We start from the raw sequence: 23,581 nt of genomic DNA, 5'->3' as shown, positions 1-23,581 counted from the left end.
CTCCGGGCTGCAGAGTAGGAGCGGCCTTGCAGCGTGACTGGGTGTGCAGAGCTTTAATTAAAACGGGCCCGCAGAGGTGCCTGTGTTTTTCCACATCGGTGACGGGGCATCTGGGGCTTTCTACTCTGTTTAGTTCATGTCTCTGACCCTCTGCCAAAACCACGCTGTCTTACTTCTTCTTGCTTTTACTACCTGTTGAACTAGCAGGGCCAACCCCCCACCTGATGCTTCTAGAATGTCCAGCAATTCTTGGACGTGTGTTCCCTCATACAAATCCTAGATTTAATTTCTGTGGTTCCATGTTTGGTATTTTATTCGAATGACGCTGAGGCCGAACATCAATCACGTCAGAGACGGTAGCGCTTCACTTACTGTTACCGGTTTGTAACAACGGACGTTGTGATGGATACGGATGAGCAGCCAGGTGAAGAGGTGCACAGGGTGAGGTCTGGGAGGGTCGCTGGAGCTGGGGTGTGCGCCCTCCAGCACCGGGATGCAAGCGTCAGGGCGGCAACTTTCCGAACACTTTTGTCTCGGGTTTTGCGGGATTGCTTGAATCACTGGCCATTGACAGCTGGCTCAGCCTCCACGTCCCCTCAGCTCGGCTCTGGGCTCCTCCGGGGACATCCCCCTGAGCCCTCCAAGAGCCACCTTATTAGCATAAACTCAGGCGGGGCTCAAGGGGCTTGTGATGAGTAACGGAAGGTAACCCCCAGCCCAGGGAGTTGCGGGGTTTTAGAAGCTCTGCCAGGAGCCGGGGGCAGAGAACAAGGCAGGTGAAGCTCCTTGTGACAACCCCCCCTCCCCACCAAGCCCCTCTGTCTTCCCTGCCGGCTGGGTTCTCCTTCCCGCCCCACTGCCACTGCCCCCAAATCTAGGACCCCCCCCCCTTGCCTGTGGCTCGACGGGGGACATTTGAACTTCTGAGGGTGGGTCCTGCTCTGGGTCCTGATACGTGATCCTCATAAAGCACAAAGCTGAAGTCGCCTTTTGCTTGCTACTTTACTTTTTGAAGTTTAAATAAAATCCGCTGATTTTGGCCCCCACCACTGCCACCACTGTGCAAGGTGCCGCCTGATTAATCCCCAGCTACTACTGTTGATGGTGCCATGTGTGGTCGAGCAGGGCAACTAGCCGCTCGAGGGTGCAGATTAAAATAACCAATCCCTGAACTGTTCCAAATATAAATATATATTTTTTAATTTTTTAATGTTTATTATTTTTGAGAGATAGCCAGAGAGAGACAGCGTGAGCGGGAGAAGGGCAGAGAGAGGGAAACAGAATCGGAAGCAGGCTCCAGGCTCCGAGCTGTCAGCCCAGACCCCGACACGGGAATTGAACCCACAAGCAGCGAGATCACGACCTGAGCCGAAGCGGGACGCTTAACTGACTGAGCCACCCAGGAGCCCCCCGGATATATTTTGAAACAGCTTTATGGATACATAATTGACATTCGATAAACTGCTTTTCAAGTGTACAATTTGATATGGTTTGACACCCGTATACACCTGGGAATCCATCGCCAGCATCCACACAGTAGACAGACCCCCGTGTGGTTTGCGAGTTTCTCGTGCGGCCCCCGTGGGTCATCTGCCCTTCCTGGCCATCCGCACCCCGACCCCAGGCCACCACTCACCTGCTCCGTAACACCGGTCAGCTTGCATTTCCTAGGATTTTATGCAGATGCGATCGAACAAACAGTACGTGCTTCTCAGTCTGGCTCCTCACCTGGCACAGTACCTTGACGTCTCCTATGTTGCAGTGCGGATCGATAATCAGCGCATCAATCATTTTCTCGCCGAGTGGCATTCCATTGCGGAGAAATCCCACAGTTTGCGTCTCCATCCACCTCCCGATGGACACTCGCTCCGCTTCCCGGGCGGGGCTCTGCGAATAAAGCCGCCGTGCGCGTTTGAGCGCAAGTCTGTGCTTGGACACCTGCTTTCATTTCTCCTGGGTCAACACCTGGGGGGGGGAGGTCTGGACCACATGGCAGGGGCACGTTTAACGTTTTAAGAAGCTGCCGATCTGTCTTCGAGAGCGGTTGTTCCGTTTTTACAGACGGTCCCCGACTTCTGCTCGGTCGACTCACACCTTCTGACCTTGCGAAGGTGTGAAAGCAAGGTGCCTTCAGTGGAGACCGTCCTCCCGATTTTGAATGTGGATGTCTTCCCGGGTTGGCGATGCAGGGCAGCGGCCAGCCCGGCTCCCAGGCAGCCGGTGGTCCCCGGGGTCCACGACCCACAGACACACTGTGCCCAGGCGGCCCGTCTGTTTGTCACTTTCGGTGCAGCGTTGGGTCAACCACACGAGACACTCGCCCTCTCTTGTAGAATCGGCTTTGTGTGAGGTCATTCTGCCCCAGCACAGGCTAGCGGGAGTGTTCCCAGAATGTGCCAAGCGGGCCAGGCTAAGCTGCGATGTGCCGAAGGCCAGCTGTTAATTGCATTTTTGCCTTACGGTGTTTTCCGCTTACGGTTCAGGGGATGTCACCCGCCGTAGTGGGGGAAGGTCTGTGCTCCGTGACTCGCGGCGGGTTTTGGTTCCTTCGCACCCTCGCTAACACCTGGAACGGTCGGGCTTCTAGCTCCCGGCCGTTAACAAGCATGCAGGGCGTCTCCCCCGGGTGCTGGTTCCGGCCGCCCCGCGGACTGGGGTGCAGCGTTGAGCCCCTCTCTCTGCTGACGGCTCAGCCGCCATCCCTGTCCCCCACGGCATCGCCCGGTCTTCTCCAGAGCCCCACCTGAGTTCCTCTGTTCTCTTGTCACCGATGAGGAAACTCAGGCACGGAGAGGTTAAGAAACGTCCCCCTGTCACAGACCGGGTGAGTCCCAGAGTCAGGGCAGGGTCCTCCAGGAAGAGAGCCCGAGCCCGGGAGCGGCAGGCCCCACGCCCCCAGCCACGGAGCATCCCTGTCCTCGGCAGTCACTGCCCGAACACCTGCAGGGATCCCCAGAAGCCGCTGGCTACCCGTCCCCCTGCACAGACGCGACATCTGAGCTGTCCTTGCAGAGCCAGCGATTTGTGCAACGGGGAAGGTTGGGGCCACCCGGGCTGGGGGTTACTGAGGTGGAGAAGGAAGGGAGACGTGGCCTCCCGTGGCTCCCCGTCGGCCCTGCTGAGGGGGGAGAGGAGTGGTGCCCGCTTTCGGTTAAGAAGCGCGTGGAGCCCAGTGGACGTGGACTCAGGCGCGAGACGAAGTCAGAAGAACGGAGACCCGCGGGCCCCGTCCCTTGCTTGTGTCGACTCCTTGCTTGCACACACCCCCGGTGCCTGCGTGTTGCACAAAGCTGTCAGCCGGACGGCCAGGCCCTCAGGTGCAAGGTGAGTCAGCGCCCCGTTCCTCGTGACCCTGGGCGGTGTCTTCCTCCCCACCCACACCCGCCTCTGGGCCCAGACTCTGAATCACTGAGCTGGCGTGCCACCGGGGGACGGCCCTCTGCACGAGGATGGAGGGGTCCCGGGGAGGCCCGGCCGAACCGCGCTGTCGCCGGAGAAGAGATGCGGGCGGACACGCAGGAATGTGGCGACACCCGTCTCCGCAACAAAACTCAGCCAGAGGCTGTGCTTCTGGAACTCTCCGGGAGCCTCTGGAGACTGGCACCCTGAAATACACTAGCAAGGAAGGCACAGCACTAAAGCTGGATTATAAACACGCGCTGCGTGCAAAGCACACCCGGACCCGAGCCAGGCCGCCGCTCACGCGTTGAGGCAACCAGCGCCCCTCGCCAGACACGGAATAACGTAAACGACCGTCTGTGAGCTTTTCTAGAATCTACAACCCAGAGCAAAATCCACACGCGTGAAGGCGCTATAGAGAGAGGACGAGGGCCTCCCCGGCACGGAGCGGCCCAGACAGGCCGGCGCGTGCCAGGCGCGGGGGCCGTGGGGGGTCCGCATCCGAGTCGGGGGGGAACACGGTGCCACGAGTGAGCGAGAGGGGCTCGTGGGCCTGAGGACCCCGCACGGTAACCTCATGGTGAGGAGAAGGCAGGCGTCCCAACCAGGGAACAGCGCGAGCAAAGGAGAGGAAGGAGGACACAGACGAGGGGAGGCTCAAGGTGCAACTTCGAGGAGGCGGGGCGTGGTCTCGGGCCAGCGCGCCAGGCTGTAGAGTGACACGGCCGCCACTGGCTCTCCCACAGCCCTTCTCTTCAGGGTGGAGGACAAACTGGAACAGGGGAGAGGGCAGAGAGCGGCTCTGTGACCCTCGCTTAGACTAGAGTGGTAGCGGCGGAGACTGTGATACGGTCGCGGTCGGGACACGGGATCGATAGAGCTGGGTGGGATGCAGGGGACAGAGAAGGGTGACGCAGAAGGCCCCGCACAACTGGCCTGGTTGGGGCACCGCTCCCCAAGACAAGGAAAGCCAAGAAGATGGCACTCTGGAAAAAGAACTGAGTTCATGTTGGGACAGGGGTTGGGGGGATGAGTGTTGGATTCTGAGACCCTTTACTCGAGTCCCCTCCCCGCCCCGCCAGCCAGGGGACCTTGAGGGAAACGCCTCCCCTCCGCGAGCCCCGTCTCTGACGTAGAACAAAATACCCCCTACACTCCCTCTCCTGCCTCAGCCTCCACATCCCGTGATGTTGAACTTGGAGACTGGGTCCTCACCTGGCACAGGAGGCAAATGGCGTTGTCGCCACCGTTTCACAGAGGAGGTTTGCCAAGGTCCGCCCCGGAAAGTGGGTGTGGGCCGGCTGGCTAAATGCGTGTGCTCTCGCTTGTCAGCTCTCCTGGCCTTGGTGTGAACCCTTCGCCGTGAATTTGTCGGCTGTCCTAGCCGGTTCCCCTGAACTGGGGCCGGAAATGCAGAGACAAACTGCAAACACTTTATGGGGACTGTGATCCAGGATCAGGAGGGGAGGCGATCACAGGACCCGCTCCTGAGCTGACCGACCCGGGCACCCACGTGGTGCTTAGTCCTGTCTCTGACATCGGAAGGTCTTCTCTTAACCACTAGGCTCCACTCTTCTTAGAACAGGGAGGGGCCTCACACGGAGGTCTCCTTTCCAGTCCCCTGCCAGTCGCTGGTCATTTCGTCAAGTTGTATGCATGTCTTACTGGGGTCACCGCTAGGCATTTCGTGTGTTGTCCCTGTTGTGAGACACTTTCCCATCATATTCAAATTTATTATTGTTGACTTACAAGAAAACTATTTTTTCCACTTGCCTCTGACCACCGTCCTCAACTGTTATTCATTCTGATGTCTCTGCAGTGTTCTGACTGATCCTCTTGGAATTCCTAAATGGACAATGCTGTCGTCTGAAAAGATTCAATTCCAATAGCTCTTCTTCATTTCTTTCCTTGCCCTGTCATGTTGTCTAGGATCTCGAGAATAATTAAATGTTTATTCTTAGCAAATTTTTATCATTTTCTTTTTGCTGATTTTTAAAAAGAATCCCTAATATTTCACAATTAGTTTTAGATAGACGAGAGTAACTTTTTTTTTTAATTTTTTTAAACATTTATTCATTTTTGAGAGACAGAGAGAGACAGAGCATGAGCAGGGGAGGGGCAGAGAGAGAAGGAGACACAGAATCCAAAGCAGGCTCCGGGCTCTGAGCTGTCGGCACAGAGCCTGACGCGGGGCTCGAACTCAGGAGCTGCGAGATCATGACTTGAGCCGAAGTCGGATGCTCAACCCACTGAGCCACCCAGATGCCCCAGTAGTGTCTGTCTCGTTCTATCAGCCAAGTCTGGCGATGAGTAAAGGATCAGCACAATCCCTTATCGCCTGTATGGACGGGGTCGATACTGGTTTGTTTTCTCAGTGGGCTCCTCCAGAAGTCCGATAAAGCTGGACTACGGCCCGGGAAGGAGGCTGATGAGAGAAACGACCCTGGCTGGCACAGCGCACCTGGACTTGTTGGTCTCTGTGGGCTCTTCAGCAGATACGGAGCCATTGGGATTTCAAAATTTTCTTTTTGTATCAGTGAGGACAATCTGTGTCTTTCAAGGAGTTCGTGTATTTTGTTTAAGCCGGAGGACATAGAAGCATCGAGTAACATTGTTTGCAATATTCCTTTCTTATCTTTTGAAAAGCTGCAGGATCTGTGATGAAGTGTGTGCTTTTGTCCTTGGTGCTAGCAAGCGATCTCAGCGCTGTTTTCTTCACGCTCAGTCCGGCCAGAGTTTGTAAACACGGAAGAAATGGGGCGCCTGGGGGGCTCGGCCGGTTGAGTGTCCAGCTCTGGATTTCAGCTCAGGTCGTGACCTCACGGTTTGGGTTTGTGAGTTGGGGCCGCGCCTTAGGTTCTGTGCTGACAGAGCAGAGACTGCTTGGGGTCCTCTCTCTCCTCTCTCTGCCCCTCCCTCTCCTTCTCTCAAAATAAATAAACATTTAAAAAACAAATCAAGCATCAGATTCTTTATTCGAAAAAAACAGAATAAGCAAAAAAACAAAACCAAATAGCTTTGGTTATTTCAATATTTAATTATTTCCATACTTCTCATTTCATTGGTTTCTGTCCTGATCTATTTGATTCCCTTTCTTCCACTTCCTTTGTGCTTAATTGAATCTTTTTTTTTCCCCTTCCGGTTTTGTAACACGGAAGGTGAGGTCATTTCTTTGAAAGTTTTCTTCTTTTCACATACGGGTATTTAGTGTTACAAATTTCCCACTAAAGCACTGTCTCAGCTTGTTCCCACAAATTTTGATCCGTTGTATTTTCATTTTCAATTAATTTGAAATGTTCTTGTATTTCCCTGAGATGTCTTTTTGACATATGGCTTATTTGGAATTTTGTTGTTTTATTATTTTTTTTTAATCTTTTTAATCTGCATTTATTTTTGAGAGACAGAGTGTGAGCAGGGGAGAAGCAGAGAGCAAGGGAGACACAGAATGCAAAGCAGGCTCCAGGCTCCAAGCTGTCAGCACAGAGCCGGACGCGGGACTCGAACTCACGAACTGTGAGATCGCGACCTGAGCCGAAGTCAGACGCTCGACCGACTGAGCCACCCGGGCGCCCCTGGAATTTTGTTGTTTTAAATTTCCAAATACTTTAGGACTTTACAGATATCTTTTTGATCACTCGTCTGTCGTGACCTGAAAGCACATTTTGTATAATTTATATTCTTCTAAGTTTGCTGAGGCATATTTTGTGGCCCGGAAGAAAGGATATCTTGGTGATGTCAACGTATACCCGAGAAGAGTATATTTTTATTCTCGAGAAGGGTTGGTGGGTGGAGTGTTCTATACACGTCAGTGAGGTCCAGGTAGCTGACGGTGTTCATTCTTTCACTCCCTTATTTATTTTGTGGTCTACTTGTTTTAACAATGACTAAGAGTAGGGCACTGACATGTTCACCTATGACTTGGGATTTGTTTCTCCTTTCTATCTAGTCAGTTTCTGCTGCATATGTTTTGAAGCTGTTTAGGTGCATCCTCCTTGACGAATGCTGTGTCCTCTTGGAGAATTAATGCCATCATCATGTGATGTCCTTCTTTATGTGTGATAATATTTCTTCCTCAAAAGTCTGTCTGCTGTTCAGATAGCTACTCTGGTTTTCTTTTGGCTGGCGCGCAAGTGGTCTCTCTTCATCTTTACATTTTAAATCTATACATGTTTTACGTTTAATGTGGATTTCTTATGAGACATAATATATTGGGGTGTTGCTTTTTTTTTTAAATCCAATCTGACCATCTCTATCTTTTAACTGGTATGTTTAGACCATTCACATTTAATGTGATTAGTGACAAGGTTGGCCTAAAATTGGAATTTTGTTAGGTGCCTTCTATTTGTTTCATCTGTTTTTGTTTCTTTTTTACTCTTTTTCTGTCTTCTCTTGGTTAATTGAGCATTTTTGTAATCATTTCTTATGTCTTCTTGAATTATTACTTAATGCTTCTTTTAAAAAGTTTTAGCATCTGCCCCAAAGTTGATAATATAAATCTTAAATTACTCAGAGTTTACCTTCATATAGTCTTAGACCATATGTAGTTAAGAAACTTACAACAATATTCTCCCCTTCCTCTCATCCTTCCTGACGTTTTCACACATTTCACTTTTATGTATACCACCAACATGACACTATTTCCTGTAGATAGCAGCTCTCATTTGTGGCAATTAAAAATAAGGGGAGAAAAGAGTTGATCTCGTCTTCCTTCCTTCCACTGGCACTCGTCTTTCCATCGTGACGACCCAGTTAGGGGTCTGATACCATTCTTTCCAATAGATGGACGTCAGTTATTTCTTGCAGATTACATGCCCGCAATAAATTCCCATAGTTTTGCTTCGTCTTATTCTTAATTTTTAACATATATTTCCTCTGGTATACAATATTGAACTAACACTTCTTTTTTCTTTGAAGGCTACACGGATATCATTTCACTTTCATCCAGCCTACATGGTTCCTAAAGAGGTTTGTGTCATAATTCTTATCTTTTTTTTCTCTGCACCTAATGTGTCTATGTTGGTAGTCTGGTTGCCTTAGAGATTTTTTTCTGTGTCTTTTCCCCAGTAGCTTGAATATGTCATGCATATGGAGTTTTTGTTTGTTTTTTTGTTTTACTTTTTTTTTTTTTTTTTTTTTTTTTTTAGCATTTATCTCGATGCACATTCTCTGAGCTCTGATCTATGGTTTGGTGTCTATCATTAATTTTGGAAAAGTCTCAGCCTTTTTTCTTCAGTTTTCTGCTCCCCCAGCTCCCGGATGTACAGTTCTGTCCTCCGTACCATTCTGTCTTCTCTTTGTGTCTCAATGCGGAGGTTTCCGTAAAGCTGTTTTCAGATTCCTGACTCTCCTTGGCTAAGTTGAGCTCACCGGTGAGCCTATCAAAACCATTCTTCACTTTTTCTGTGGTTTCCACGTTCGTCTCTTCCGTTTTGTTCTTTTTCACGGTTTCCGTATCTTTTCAAGGCAGTATAGTATTTAAAGCACGGAATTCAAAACCACCTAAGTCTCGCTAGTGGTGGGATTGCTGAGTATGCTATTTCCATGCCACGAAACATGTGTGTAACCTTTTAAATATATGTGTATCCACCGACGCGAAAACGCTACAACATATGTTGTGCTAATAAAGCAAGTTTTAGGGGCGCCTGGGTGGCTCAGTCTGTTAAACGTCCGATTTCAGCTTGAGTCATGATCTCAAGGTTCGTGAGTTCGAGCCCCGCGTCAGGCTCTGTGCTGATGGCTCAGAGCCTGGACCCTGTTTCAGATTCTGTGTCTCCCTCTCTCTCTCTGCCTCTCCCCCGCTTGTGCGCTCTCTCTCTCTCTCTCTCTCTCTCTCTCTCTCAAAAATGAATAAGCATTAAAAAATGTTTTAAACAAGCAAATTTTAGAACCATGAGTATTATCTCATGTATGTTCTAAAATTTCCACAAAACAACTTTCTACATTTCTAGAGTAACACGTATCTATAAAATTCATTTTAAAATAACCAGCAGAAGGGTCATGTCGGGGGCTATCTTGTCAGGAGATGGAAATGTAAAGGCAGGTCAGGCGGGACCTGAGCTTTACTAGTAGCATTTGGGGACTTTTATAACGAGTTAGAAGCGTATGTTAGTTTTATGTCTTCAAGTGGCTCACATGTTGGGGGAGACGGTGAGCGGAAGGCTGCACAGAGGCCTTGAATATAAGGTGATGGGTACCAGAAGTCCGAGGTTGTGGTAGGTGTGGACAGTTTCCACTGGGCGCCGTGCTCCTCGTGGGGAGCACCTTGGAGCGCCCGCGGGACTCAGCTTTCACATCTTTGCCTCCACTCCCTCCCCCCTTCCTTCTGGTCAGGAAGCAGAGGAGCTGCCCTGTGGGGGCCTGAATTCTACCCGTGGGGCCTGGGAAGGTCATGAGAAAGAACTGAAAGAGTGAGGGAATGAAGGGACGAGATTGCTGGGGAGCGATGCGGGCTCTGCAGAAAGATGGACTGGGGGTGCTGGTGGGGACGGACCTGAGCTCAAAGCACTGCAGATGGGGAGGGAGGGAGGTCGAGGCCACAGCCCGGCGTCGGTGGGGCTGGAGTAGGGGTTGGATGTGTGTTAGCAGGGATCCGGAGGGGTCTGGAGGTGTGGGGGCCCGCGGGGGGGAGGGGGGTGGCGTATGCATAGCTGGGATGGTTTTGCTCTGAGCAGTCCTCCCGGCTTATCTCGGGGGATAAGCAGGAGTCCTCTGAAGTTGCCTGGCCGGAGCCGGGAAGGAAAGGGGCTGGGGCCGAGCTGTTCGTGGTGGAAGGCTGCCAGGCTGGCAGGAAACGGGGATCACCTGGACCCCTTCCTTCCGGCCGCGTGTGTCGGCAGCACCTGCAACATACGAGGGCGGTGTGTGTTTCCTTTCTGGCTGGCGCAGCCCAGCGCAGCCTCTGCGGGGAGAGGGCGGTGCGGAACGAGAGCGCGCCAGGTCGTTAGATGGATGATGCACTTGAGAGTTCGGGGACCCCTCCCCTTCCCTCCGCTGACTCAACATGGGCTGAGACATTTCCTTGCGGCACCGAAACGAGGAAACGGCCCACACGAAAATTCACATAGATGTTTACCGTCTGAAGCTTTGGCGAAGTGGAAGAGAGCGGAGAAGGGCCCGGAGCTCTGCCGCGATTCCGGCTCTCGCAGGTCACGACCGGAAGCGGGGCTCCTCACCTTCCTCCCACGCCCGCTTGGCGCCACAGCAGCTGGCCGCCTCGGTGTGAGTCGCTTTTGCTTCTTGTTTCGTTAGATTTCCGCAGGGAGCGCAACATTCCCCCTGGCGGATGTCTCCCCATTCCCTGGCGTTCCCAAATTCTGCCAGGAGGAGTCTCCCCATGGACCACGGGCCGCATCGCCCAGCTGCCCGGGGTCAGCGGGCCAGGGGCTCGAGTCCCTTGGAGCTGTCCTCCCTGGGCGAGGCCGAGCAGGCGGCCGGGGACCCGCAGGCGCCAAAGGCAGTTGGCCGCCCTGGTCTGCCACTTGGCAGGTGATTCCTGAGCACCCACCGGAGGTCCCCGGGAGCGGTGGGGACGACAGGACCTGGGAGCCGCCACCGCGCACCGCTGGGCACCAGGTCGAGAGCGGCTGAGTGGGCAGCGAGCCTGGGGACCAGGAAACACAAGCCGTCACTTCTATGGTGGTGAGGGCAGTGGGGCCAAGTGACAGGTGGGGCACTTGGAGTCCACGGAGGCCGGAGCGTGGGGCCCCTGCTGGTCCTCGGCCCAGCCAGAACGCCTGTGGTTCGGCTGCACTGCCGACAGGGCCGCGGGGGGCGGGGCGGAACCCTGCGACCAGGGCCAGGGGACTGAAGTGTGGGGCGGGGCCCTGCACCAGACACGCTCTGTGCTTCCCACGGCCTGTTCTGCCAACACACAGCTTCTTCCTTTCCTGCTGAGAAGTTACTTTCCCAGCACACGAGAAGGGACGGCCTGGTAGGGGTCACATGTCCTGTTTATTCCATGTCCCTGGCCTCGCTCGCCTCACCTGGCCCGTGGCCCCTCTCTGTCTGTCCGGGTCTCTCTCCCTGCGCACACCCGGGTCCCCACCCCGACGGCCTGCCCAGCAGGAAGACACCCCACGGTGCAGGCCCTGGACTTGAGAGAATCCCCTTCGGTTTCCCAACACTATGTGTGAGTTCAAAACAAAACCAGCCTACAAACAAAAACAACCCAGCCTGTTTTCAGCCGTGGATGGGACCGTCAACGGAGCATGGGGGCCAGCACTCTGCTGGAAACTGCTGGACCCTCACTCTGCCTTTCGTGGGCCGGGCTGGGGACGAGCACGGCACTTCTCTGTCATTTGTCACCTGTCCCTGTGGAATAAAACCGTGAAGGCCGCCACAGTGGGACGAGACACAAAATAACACAAAGAGACAAAGCGGCCAAACCTGGGCTTCAGCCCGCTCCCCGTGTTCTGTCTCTAAAGTCCACAGCCACCACCCACGCCGCCCACAAACCTGCCACGTGTGTCCAAGGACCGTGCAACACACGGGCCCTCTCTCCAGGGCCTCCACTCTGGAGGCCCCATGTCTTGGGCCCCTCCGCCTCTCCTCAGCCCGCCCGCCCGGAGCCCCCGCCGCCCTCAGGCCTCCCCAGCTGCCCGGAAGACCCGCACCCCAGCACCTGGCAATCCTTTGGGGTGAGCTGACTTCTGTTGGCCCACCTGGGGGCTGGGCACTGGTCCTACCCGATGGGGGTCTTTGTGGACGAGGAGGAAAGACCCTCAGCACAGTGTTAGCTGAACCGGGTCTGGGGTCTTACTCTCCCCTGTGCATGTGTCTATTTTCCGTCTTTTCTACATCGATCACGTGGGAATATCCGTTGCACGTAAAGGGAAAAGTCTCTAATAGGAAAAAGATGTGAATGCCATGGGACCGGCAGAGCAATGACCCTGTGGTAACGTAGTAACTGGGGGAAAAGGATGCAGAGTGTGTTTTTACAGCTATGAGTTGAGCCATCATGAGTGCTTCAGAGGACAAAGCCTATTTTTGTACTTTTTTGCTGTTAATAGCACTTTCATTGCACGGAATGCCCTTTGAGGCTGGCCTTCCCCCCAAAGCCTGCAAAGGTGGGCTCATCTCTGCCTCTCTGCCTCGGGGGTTCCAACTGGAGGAGGTGAATCCTGGAGGAGGAGAGGAGAGGAAAGGAGAGGACAGGGGAAGGAAGGGGAGAGGAGGGGGAGGGAAGAGGAGAGGGGAGGAGAGGGAAGGAGGGGAGAGGAGGGGAGGAGAGGAGAGGGGAGGGGAGGAGAGGAGAGGAGAAGGAGGGGAAAGGAAAGGGGGGAGGGAAGAGGAAAGGGAGGGGAGGGGCAAGCAAGGGGTGGAGGGAAGAGGAGAGGGGAGGAGAGGAAGGGAGGGGAGGAAGGAGAGGGGAGGGGAGGAGGGGAGAGGAGGAAGGCAAGGAGAAGGGAGGAGGGGAGGGGAGCCCTGGAAGAGAGACGAGGAGAAGGGAAGTGAACCCCGAGCCACTGATGCAGGGCAGGGACCCAGCACAGGCCCCGCTGTTCCAGCCACCACCTCCTGGAGCCACAGACAGGTCCCAGGGCCAGCATCGGTCACACAAGCAGAGGCTGGCCGTCTGACCGGAAGATACAAGGATAGACCAGGTTGGGTGGAAGCAGGGCGGGCCTGCAAGGCAGGTGGCAAGGAAGAGATGAGAGACCCTGCACTTCAGACCCCACCCGGAGCAAGGCTCTGGGCCGGCAGACAGAAGGATGGATGGATGGACGGACACACAGGACTGATGGGCCATGAGCCACAGGAGGGATGCATCGGGACCCGGGATGCTCATGCCTACCGCACACGCGAACACACCACACACACGAGTGCACATGCACACACAGACTCGCCCACCCCGCCGCACCAACAGCCATCAGATGCAGACACACCCTCTGCAGGCACGTGGAACAAACTTTCACAAAACAGGACGCACTAATCATTTCTTCTCCACTCTGTTCTTCATTTTGAGAAGAGTGGGTCCCAAGCCTCCCACTGATTTCTCCCCTTGCCATGGACCACCCGCACCCTTTCCACCCAACCCGGAGAGGGGCCCAGTAGGGATGGAGGAGGGTGGACCCAGAACTTTTAGCTAGAAGTTACTAAGCCAGGGGCAATGGCTCTGGGCTCTGTTCTCTGCAAACTGGGAGAGCCCCAGGTCCAGGAAAAGACCGTTTACTTTGGAAGTCGATATAAAGGGCTCTCGGGTTGCACCGAGGGGTCTCTAGGGTGCTTCCAAGGGCAGGACCCCATAAGCACAGCTGCTGGAGGAAGGAACTGCAGGCCTGCTGGGGGGGGGGGGGGGCGGGTTCTGAAGGTCTGGCCAGAGGAAGGGGCAAGGGGAGGGGACATAATTCGGAGAGGGAGCCGGGGAAGGCTCTGGAGAGGGGCAGCTGGACCCCAGCCAGGAAAGGGGTGCTCTAGGCCTGTTCCCGGGGGCAGAAACCCACAGGAGTGGGGGGACACAGAGGGCTCTGTGGGTGAGAGAGACACCGCAGGAGGCGGGCAGTGGAGCCTGGAGGAGAGTGCTACTGTCCTGGGCCCGCGCCCCTGGAGGCAGCCAGGCGGGGGGGGGGGGGGGGGGGGGGGGGGGGCCCACGAGGCCCGCACAGGAGTTCAGCTTCCTCCGCCTCCATTCGCCGTCCTTGGCAATAAACGTCTTTGTTCAAATCGCCCGCCTCCCCGCATAAACGCCTGTTGACACGCTGCGTGTCCCGTGACCTTGCCTCGTTTGGAGCCGGGACCCCACGTGCAGCCGCGGGCAGCGGCGGGAGGCGGCTTCCTTCGCAACGGGGGCGCGGGCGGGCCTCGAGCACTGGGGACCGGGGGCGGGAGCGGGGAGAAGCAGCCAGGACTCGGGGCAGCGGCGGGTCACTCGGTTCCGGGCCCGCATCCCACTCCGCGCCGTGTTTGTCCCCGCCTAACCGCCGCCAGCCCAGCGCCCCGGTCCGACCCGGCGCCCCGCGACCCCGCACCCCGCCGGGTCCCGGCTCCTCCTCTGCGGGTCCCCGCGCCCCCGGCCCCGCCCCGCCGGGTCCCCGCTCCTCCCCTGCCCGTCACACCGCCCCCAGCCGCCCATGGCTCCGCCCCACTAGGTCCCCGCCTCGTCCCAGCCGGTCCCCCGCGCCCCGCCCCCGCGCCCCGCCCCGCCGCTGCCCGTCCCGGCGCCCCCGGCCCACCGCCCCGCCCCGCCCCGCCCCGCCCCTGTCCGTCCCCTGCGGCCGGAGCGCGGCTGGCCGAGGGCGCACCGCTGCGGAGCCCGCAGCATCCGCGGCGCTGACGGTCCGGCCGGCCGAGCATGGCGCCGAGGTGCGGGGCGGGCAGGGGCAGCGGGGCGCACGGGCGGGCGGTGGAGGCGCGCGGCGCCCTAACCTGTGACCTGTGGCCTGTCGCCCGCAGGTGGCCCTGGCTGCGGCCGCGGCCGCGGAGCCTCCTGGACGTGCTCGCCCCCCTGGTCCTGCTGCTCGGGGTCCGCGCGGCCTCCGCGGACCCAGGTAAGACCCGGGGGCAGCGGGGGGAGGGGGGACGCGAAGGTTGGTTCCCCGGACCGGTCCCCCGCCATCCGCGCTTCGTGCGAGTCTCCGGCCGGTCCAGGCGGCGGCGGCCTCACCCTCAGCGCATCTCGGCTTGGTTCCCGGGAGGCCGCCCGGCTCCTCCCACGCGCGCAGGTGGCGGGCGGGGGGCGAGCGGAGGGGGACGGGGTCAGGCCGAGGCCGTGTGTCCCGAGTGTCCTGCGTCGGCCATTCATTCTTGGGCGGCGCGCCGCGGGGCCGAGACCGGGCTGGGCCGAGGGCAGTGCGGACCGTCCGGTCCCCGAGCCCCTGGCGTCCTGACCAAACTTGGCGACTCCGCCGGGAGGTTGGCGCGCTTGGCGGACCGCGCTGCCGGCCGAGGGCCAACGAGGGGCCCGGGCCGTGGTCGCGGTGGCGGCCGGTCCACGCGCACGGGCTCCGGAGACGCAGGTCAGCAGCCGCCGGCCCGCCGGGCCTGTGTCACCGTCACCAGGCTCGTCCCTCCCGGCGCCAGCACGGCCGCAGTGGGTCGCGCCCCCGGGCCTGGGAGTGACCGCGCGGGCTCCGGCAGGTCTCTGGGGCAGGCGCTGCAGAGCCGAGCGCCGCCGTCGTCGGTTTCCAACCTGTTGAGGCGAAACTGCCCGGATTTCCCAGGGCCAGCCTTTGTGCGCCGCCGGGGCCGCCAGGCCTCTGTCCCCGCGCCCGCCAGGGTGTCGGGTTGCGCGCGGTCCCCTTTGATGCGGCCGAGCGCCAGCGCCGGCCGCGGCCGGGAACAATGCTCAGAAGCCCAGGGCTTGGCCGGCACCCGCGGCTTTTCCCGCGTGGGCCGCAGCCCGTGCGCAGGGACGCTGTTCCAGCCGCCCTCAGACCGCCTGTGCCGCCAGCTCCGGGACCCCGGCCCCTGCCACGCGGTCGGCCAGGTCGTCTTCCCAACTGGCCCAACAAAGGCCGGGAGGAGGTGGCGCGGGAGGAAGGGGGGAGCCCCCCCACCCCGAGAGAGCCCGGCGTTTTGTCACAGGTGGAAGTGGAATGCCGTGCGTGCTGCCCTCTTCTCCAGGTCGGAGGGAAAGTGGGAGAATGTTGACTGCGATCACGGGGCAGCAACACACCTGCTGGCCGCAGCTGGCCAGGAAGGAGGGTCGGGCCTGGAGAGAGAGGAAGATAATAGTTTGTTTCATTGTTTCCAGTTGGTGGAGTCGCCAGGTTACACAGCAGCAGAGACCTTTTTAAAAAGTAACCGCTCATGACTAGCTCTGCAGGGAGCACCTGTTTGTTCCCCAGCTGGGTTAACTCTGGGTTAACTCCCTCTCCTTTTAGGGGACAAGTTTGTCTCCACACCCCTTCCTGTCCCCGGTTCTTACCAACCACCCTCCTGGCTTCAGGGGCCGTCCCCTGGGCTGCACCGTGTGCGCACAGGGACCAGACCAGGGCCGCAAGTGCTGGAATTTGTAAGCCTGGCGCCTCTTCTATAATCTGACCCTGGAGTTCCCAGCCCCCAGTTTATGAAACTTTGTAATCAAGTCTGTAATCCAGGTTGCTGGCTGTTGGCCGTAGAGTGAAAACAATATAACGTTATGTCAGTAAGCTTTGGGGAGCTGCGATCTTGAGCTCTAAGGGTGGGGTGTAAGGTGGACTTGGGGGTTCTGAGGGTAGTGACGGTGGGGAACCTGCTTGGTCTTCTGCCCGCTCCTGTGGCTGCAGTGAGGTCGCCGCAGTCTCAGATGCTCTGGGGAGGAAGGAAGACCGCCGATGGAGCTCAGCCTTTTCTCACTCTGGAGGTTAAAGCAGGAAGCCGGCTCAGCGGGAACGCGGGTTCCTCCCGGCTGGGACTAAGTCCCCTTGAAATGGGATAATAATCGCCCCCTCTGGGTGTTACTGGAGAAGAGCTAATGTGTGTGAAATCCTAATTTAGCAGAGGCTCAATTTCTTCTAGAAACCCTTTAAAATCATCCTTGGGAATTAAAGATTGAGGCCCGGTTTGCTGATTCTCACATTTTTTTCTGATCAAAAATGATGCGTTTTTCCACGTCTCTGCTGCACCTGACCCTTCCCTCCCAGAGGAGAGCCTCCCGCTGTTTTGTCTAAGGGTTGGTCGTGATTCTGATGCTGTTAAATGGTTTGTGCATTCCCCCGTAACTAGAAACCTGGTGGCACTGTGGGCCGAGCCATCTGTGACCCCGGAGCTCAGTGCTGCCGGCAGGCCTGCTCTCCTAGGGGGAGAGGGGGCGGGGTGTGGACTCACGTGGGCCGGATGGCTGTGGACGTTCGGAAGTGTTTGTGAGTCACGAGTCAGGGCTGTGGACAAGGACCGAGTGTGGCAGGCGTTCGCAGGGTCTCCAGGACCCTGGTCTCCATCCACACCTCTTGTCTCTGGCCTTGGCATCTGGCTCTGTCAGACGTCGCCCTGCGCTCAGCCCATGGGTCCCACCCCTTGTCACCACTTGGGCTCGCACACGAAGCTCACGGTCCCTCGGTGGCCCTACAAGGGGCCTGGGTTTGAAGAAGACACAGCCGACACCCTGTGGGCCCCAGGGTCTTTGAGCGTCCGTCATCCTGAGGACACAGTACCTCACACGGCAACCGTTGGGCCCAAGCAGGTGGGAAATGCTCGGCCCAGAGCAGCCTGTATTTAGGGCCTGGTCCTCTCATCTGCCGGGGAGTCTTCAGGGTTCAGGTGCGGGACTTCATAAGATAGTTTTGAATTTCCGCAGAACTCGTTTTTCAGGGTACTCCTGTTTTCCTTTAAAAGGAGGAGGAGAGGGGAAAGTCCTGTGCAAGAAAACCTAGAAGGAGTGACACTGACCCCACCCGGAGTGAGGGCGCCCGAGAGCCCTGCCCCCTTCGCTTCACCTTAGAGAAGGTGCTTACATGTCAGGGTGCATGCACGCACAAATGCGTGTGCACACGTGTGCATACACACATGGACGTGTGTGCGTGTATCACAAACACGCGCACACATACACTCACGCGCACATGCATGTACGCAGGCACACACACCCCACACTCGCATGCAGGCACACACAGCCCACACTCTCACGCGTGCGTGTGCACACGCGTGCGTGCACACACTAGTGCTCTAGTTCCTCCCAAAGTGTTGAAAAGGCTTGGTTCTCTGGGCTACTGGGGGAGCTGGAGGGGCCCTGGGTGGGGTATCCCGCCCCCTCCGTGTCTGGGGTGAGCGCTGACGCTGCCCCCAGGACAGCCCCAGGGCCAAAGGGGCAGCCAGGCTGGGAGGGGCAGCTGCAGTCATGTGTCGCCCAAGGGAGGAGTCTCGGTGACGCCCCTGTGCTCAGCGTCCACACGGGGGCCACGCTGCTGGCCTAGCTGCTGCTCTTCAGGAAGGTGCTGTCCACCCACCCCCCGAAGGCGATCCATTAGGTTCTCCACGCGGGGAGGTCAGGGCACGCTGGGACCCTGCGGGGCCTGGTGATGAACACGCACTGGGGACCCTAGGCCGCCCCGGTGCCTTCCAGCTGGTGAGGGGCGAAATGGGGCAAAACCCATCTCGTGGCGCGATGTCCAGTGAGCCTCCCCCTCTCTTGTGGCCTGAGGCCCGCTGGGAAGGGCTGGTCCACCGAGGGGTGGGGTCCAGGATGGGGGGGTGGCCGCCAGCTCTCAGGGATCGGGTGAGGGTGTGGGTCGGCCTAGCTGCCCGCTGTGGTTGACGAGCGGCCCCAGCCCCGCTCTGCCTGCCGTGGGCCGGCCACTGCCCGCGGCACAGGCCCATCGGTAGCTTCGGTCACCCATGTTAGCTCTGCTGTCAGCTCCCTGTGGCTCTGGGTCACCGTTCTGTGAGGGAGAGCCAGACCGGGTGCCCTGACATGGGGACCCCTCTCCAGGGAACCAGGCTCCAGGCTCAGCCGATACAAGTGGATGTCACAGGACCCGACACGGAAAACTCACAGAAACTCGATGCTGTCCTTTGGGGGGGGGGGGGGCCGCGGGTAAAGCAGTAGGAAATTCAAAAGCCTGTTTGGTGTGCTTCTGAGATTATTCACTTTGGCAGCGATGGCTCCGAATGACTCCAGTGTGCCCTGAGCCTCCGTGGCCTCCCCTCCCGGTGGTTCAGGGCCTGGGACTAGCCCCGCGCCAGGCCCTCGGCCCCCCGTGCCCCACCCCCTCCACGCCTGGGGTCCCTCCCCTCACCTGTGCAGGAAGAGCTGCTCTTTCCAAGCGCCGTGAGCGCACGTGGTCGTGTTATAAACCGTCTTTAGGCCACACACCACGTCCTCGCGCGGCACCGGGCCCTCTGCGTCCTGCCCCCCCCACACTGCCCGGTGTGTGTGGGGGGTGCGCAGAGGCTCAGCTGTGGCTGGACGAGGGGTGATGATCCGGACCGGGGGGTCTGGACCCGGGCAGAGGGGCTGTCGGAAGGAGCTTTTGATCACAGAAGTGCTGAGTCAGATGACACGAGGGGTTGCAGGCCGGTCCTGCGCTCCGCCTGCCTCCCCAGCACGGCCTCCCTGGCTGCTTCGCGAGAGCCCCGGGAAGGAGAACCTGTTCGCAGGCGCGTACGTCGTTTTGGGATTTTGTGCCAGCACGCGGGGTCACTCTGGGCTGATTGATCCCCTGTGACCAGGGCAAGGCAGGGGCTCCCCTCACCGAGCTAGGTGGTGATGAGGCTTTAGGCCACCCCTGGTTTCTGGAGGACCAGGGGGCTTTGGGGTGGGGGACGGCACTGCCTGTGGGGTCAGGTTGACCTTCTCAGGGCGTTTCCTCGGATTGGACGTCTGGCCAGAGCCAGAGGCTGGGGGGGGGGGGACGTCAGGCCAGGAGATGGGATGAGCTGTGGCATGGGACCTTGGTTGCTCCTCTGGTGGCAGGACCTGGGTTTGAGCCACAGGACCCGTGTGTGGCAAGAGGTGTCCTTCTCTTTCTGGGTGACTTGGGCTGGCGTGAAGGCGGTGCAGGGAGGGCGCGGCTCAACAGTGGCTTCACCCCTTGGCACCTACCTGTGCAAAGCAAGTGTTGCCGTCCTGGGAACGTGAGCCGCGGGTTCCTCTGCTCGGGAGCAGGAGGCTGGCCGCACCTCTGCAGGGACCTGACCCAGGCGCCCCAGACCTCCAGGACAAAGGGAGACCTTTCTCCACATTTCCATTTATCCAACCAGGGACCTCACCTTGGAAGGAATCATGGATTCAGTGCCTGGTGGAGAGTGTGGTCCCCACCCTGTGCTGTTGGGAAGGGCAGGCAGGGGGCATGTAGGGAGAGGAGTAACGTTCCCAGATCCCTTGGCGGGCCCTCTGGGTGGCAGAGACCCAACCCGTCCAGTGGGCCGCTTCCCTGCTGGGGGTCTGGGGGCTGAGGGTGGGGGGTTGGCATCAGTGCGGGACCTCGGAAAGCTTACTTGCCTCTGGGTGGTCCAGGGCTGGGAGTCACTGGGTGCCAGGGCCCTGCTGGTCACTCTACTGGGTCCGTCCGGGTGAGCCCAGCCACCTAGCCTCTTGTCCATTCATCGAGTGACTTCCTCCCTCCCATGTGCATTTTTGAGCACCTTCTGTATGCAAGGCACCCTGCCTGCCGAGAAAGACATGGAGGTTAGCCCCCAAGTGCCTCCCCAGCTGGGACCTCCATCCCGAGGCAGGAAAGAGCTTCATTTAGCGCTCTGTGTTGTCACCTCTAGAGCTGGCCCGCGCTGGGGCTGAGTGCAGGGCTGAGTGCGGGTCTGTGGTTGGGGCTGAGTGCAGGGCAGTGGTTGGGGTTGAGTGTGGGGCTGAGTGCAGGGCTGAGTGTGGGGCTGAGTGCAGGGCTGAGTGCAGGGCTGTGGTTGGGGCTGAGTGCAGGGCAGTGGTTGGGGCTGAGTTGGGGGGCTGTGGTTGGGGCTGAGTGCAAGGCTGTGGTTGAGGCTGAGTGCAGGGCTGTGGTTGGGGCTGAGTGCGGGGCTGTGGTTGGGGCTGAGTGCAGGGCTGTGGTTGGGGCTGAGTGCAGGGCAGTGGTTGGGGCTGAGTTGGGGGGCTGTGGTTGGGGCTGAGTGCAGGGCTGTGGTTGGGGCTGAGTGCAGGGCTGTGGTTGGGGCTGAGTGCAGGGCTGTGGTTGGGGCTGAGTTGGGGGGCTGTGGTTGGGGCTGAGTGCAAGGCTGTGGTTGAAGCTGAGTGCAGGGCTGTGGTTGGGGCTGAGTGCGGGGCTGAGTGCAGGGCCGAGTGCGGGTATGTGGCTGGGGCTGATTGCGGGGCTGAGTGGAGGGTTCTGGTTGGAGCTGAGTGGGGGGCTGTGGTTGGGGCTGAGTGGGGGCTGAGTGTGGGGCTGAGTGGAGGGTTCTGGTTGGAGCTGAGTGGGGGGCTGTGGTGGGGCTGAGTGGGGGCCTGAGTGGAGGGTTCTGGTTGGGGCTGAGTGCAGGACTGAGTGGGGGCTGAGTACGGGGCTGAGTGCGGGGCTGAGTGCGGGGCTGAGTGCGGGGCTGTGTTGGGGCCGAGCACGGGCCCCTCGGGGGGGGGGGGGGGCGTCCCTCCAGACGAGCGGCTGTCTGGCTCTGTGCACTGTCACTTTGAGAGTCTCGCTAATTTGATAAACGGGAAGAAGTCATGTCACTGTCCCAGTCTGCGAGTTTTCAGTTGCTAGCGAGGTGGGTGGGCTGGCTGCCGCCGGGTTGCCCCTGGTGTCCAGTGCTCTGTGGTGCCCGGTCCCCTCGTCGCTTCCGTCTGCTCGCTCCGTCTGCTGCAGATGGGAGCACGTGGCGCGTTTCCTGCTTTGAGGTCGGCCCTAACTGGTGTTTCTTGAGGCACGGGGTTATTTTTTCCCTAATTTTTATGGCCTGTTCTTCTAGTTGGACGGCACCGCTCGGGGACCACACCGGGCTCGTCCGTACAGCAGGGATAGGAAAAGCAGTGAGGATTCTGTGGGTAAAGGTGTCCAAGGCCGTAACCAGTGCACGTGGGAGGGCCACGTGCTTCATGTGAGCTGGTGCTGTCTTTACTCTGCCTTCGTGGGCATGGACTTGGGGCTAGCTAGTCCTTGGAGAAAGCTATTACAGAGTCACTCAATCCTGGACTGTTGCAGCTGGTGGGTGGGTGGCCTGGCTGTCCACTTTGCCTTTGTGGGTGGGACCCCGTTTACGGCGATGGTTGAGAGCCCAGGCCCCAGGTGTTCATTGCAGCACTGACCCTGAGCGCTGTGTGACCTTGGACAGGTTACTCACCCTCTCTGTGCCTCTGGGTCTGACCTGGGACAGTGGGGAGGACAGTGGGGCTCTGTGGGGTTTAGTGGGACATTCCTTCATTGAGTGCACATCGCATGTCAGCTTTCCGGGATGTGTCTGATAATGCCTCGCGGGGCCCAGGGGACCGCGGTGGGGATGGCTTCCACCCGGAGGTCTGGAGGGGCCTGGAAGGAGGGACTGGTGTGCGTCGAGAGCAGGATGTGGTTTTGCGTTTCTTACTAGAAGGTGGGCTGTGTCTGCTGAAGTGATCGAGTCTATTAGAGTCTCCCACTCCCCCCCAGCCCTCCCAATGTGCCCGCCCTGGCCGCCACGCCCACCTGCATGTCCCCTCCTCGGGCTCAGGGCCGCTGACCTGCCTCTGCTTGTCGGGTCTTGTTACCGTGCTGCTGTATTTTGAAAAAATCCTCCTGCTGAGACAGTCTCTTGTTCCTTGTGAGCCAGGGAGCTTCCTGGACCAGGGCCCGTCTGTGCTTGTAAATCTGGACCAAGCCTGATGGAGTGCCGTCTGGGGAGCGGGCAGGGGAACGTTCAGCCCCTTCCTGTCTTGTCATCTTGGCCTGCGCTCACCGCGCTCACCTTTGGGCCTCTCCCCTGCCCTGGCTCCCCAGGAAGGTGAAGTTCCCTGGGAATTCACACACCGCTGCCTTCGCCCCAGGGCTGCCCTGTAGGCCCCCCGGTTTGGACACCTGCAGGCCCGCTGGGAAATCCTCTAGGGGGGATTGGAGGCGGGCAGGTGCCCCCTGGAGCCAGCTGGGAGCTGGGAGGGGCTTTTTCTAACATAAATAATTGTTTCGACGGAAGAACTTCTCGCCACCCTAAGCAAGTCTGTGCCTGGTGCCGAACCGTTTCCGCCCCCCGAGCCTCTTGGCCTCTAGGAGGAGGAGGGACCCCTCTGAGTCCAGGTGCCCCCCAGGGCCCCAGGCCCTCCTGCCCTGCTGCAAGGTCCTGGCCGTGGCTTGGGTCCCTTCTCTGGGTCTGAGGCTAATCGTCGTCATGCTGTGGGGTCACAACACGCCCACTGTAGCAGACAATGGTGGCGGTGACCTCTGGTCGTCTTGGGCCCTGGCATTTCAGTCTTGTCTCCCCACGGTACTCAGGGGGACCCAGCTTGATGCAGCCTGGATCTTCCTGTTTTCTGGCTAAAAGGAGCCTCCACCCCCAGGGCCAGGGCTGACTCAGAGTCCACGATGTTCCACATTCATAGCCTTGCGTTGTGAAAATAATTAAGAATGCCGCTGGAGGTTTGGAACCGGATGGAAGAAAGCACCATCCTTACACAGACTTATGTGTCATCATGGGGCAATGTGACGTTTTAAACAGACTTGGGCCCCCCTCCCCGCGGCCCCGACCCCGGGCCAGGGAACAGCCCCGCCCGCCCGTGAGAGGACAGATGGCATTCTGGACACCTAACGTCCCCACATTTAAGACTCATTTATCTTCTGCTTCCCATGGCATACGTTGCCCAGCGAGTGACAGTCTCCAGAGACACCCGTGTCCCGTCCGCAGAACGTGTGAACGCTGC

At 58.5% G+C, this 23,581-nt stretch overlaps 1 protein-coding gene across 2 annotated transcripts in view; it reads left to right on the top strand.

The window, feature by feature from the left end:
* The first annotated feature begins 14,560 nt into the window (after positions 1-14,560).
* COL18A1 (collagen type XVIII alpha 1 chain) overlaps positions 14,561-23,581 on the top strand; it is a 91,267-nt gene continuing 82,246 nt past the window's right edge. For both annotated transcript variants that reach the window (XM_047846838.1, XM_047846837.1), the window contains exons 1-2: positions 14,561-14,700; positions 14,791-14,885. In XM_047846838.1, the coding sequence (XP_047702794.1) occupies positions 14,690-14,700; positions 14,791-14,885 (106 nt within the window). In that variant the 5' untranslated portion in view covers positions 14,561-14,689. The remainder of the gene's footprint in view (positions 14,701-14,790; positions 14,886-23,581) is intronic.

The sequence above is a fragment of the Prionailurus viverrinus genome, unplaced genomic scaffold (genome assembly GCF_022837055.1).
Source record: "Prionailurus viverrinus isolate Anna unplaced genomic scaffold, UM_Priviv_1.0 scaffold_42, whole genome shotgun sequence".
NCBI classification, from domain to species: domain Eukaryota; kingdom Metazoa; phylum Chordata; class Mammalia; order Carnivora; family Felidae; genus Prionailurus; species Prionailurus viverrinus.
Note: the sequence above shows the minus strand (reverse complement) of the source record. Positions and strands in the feature narration are given on the sequence as shown.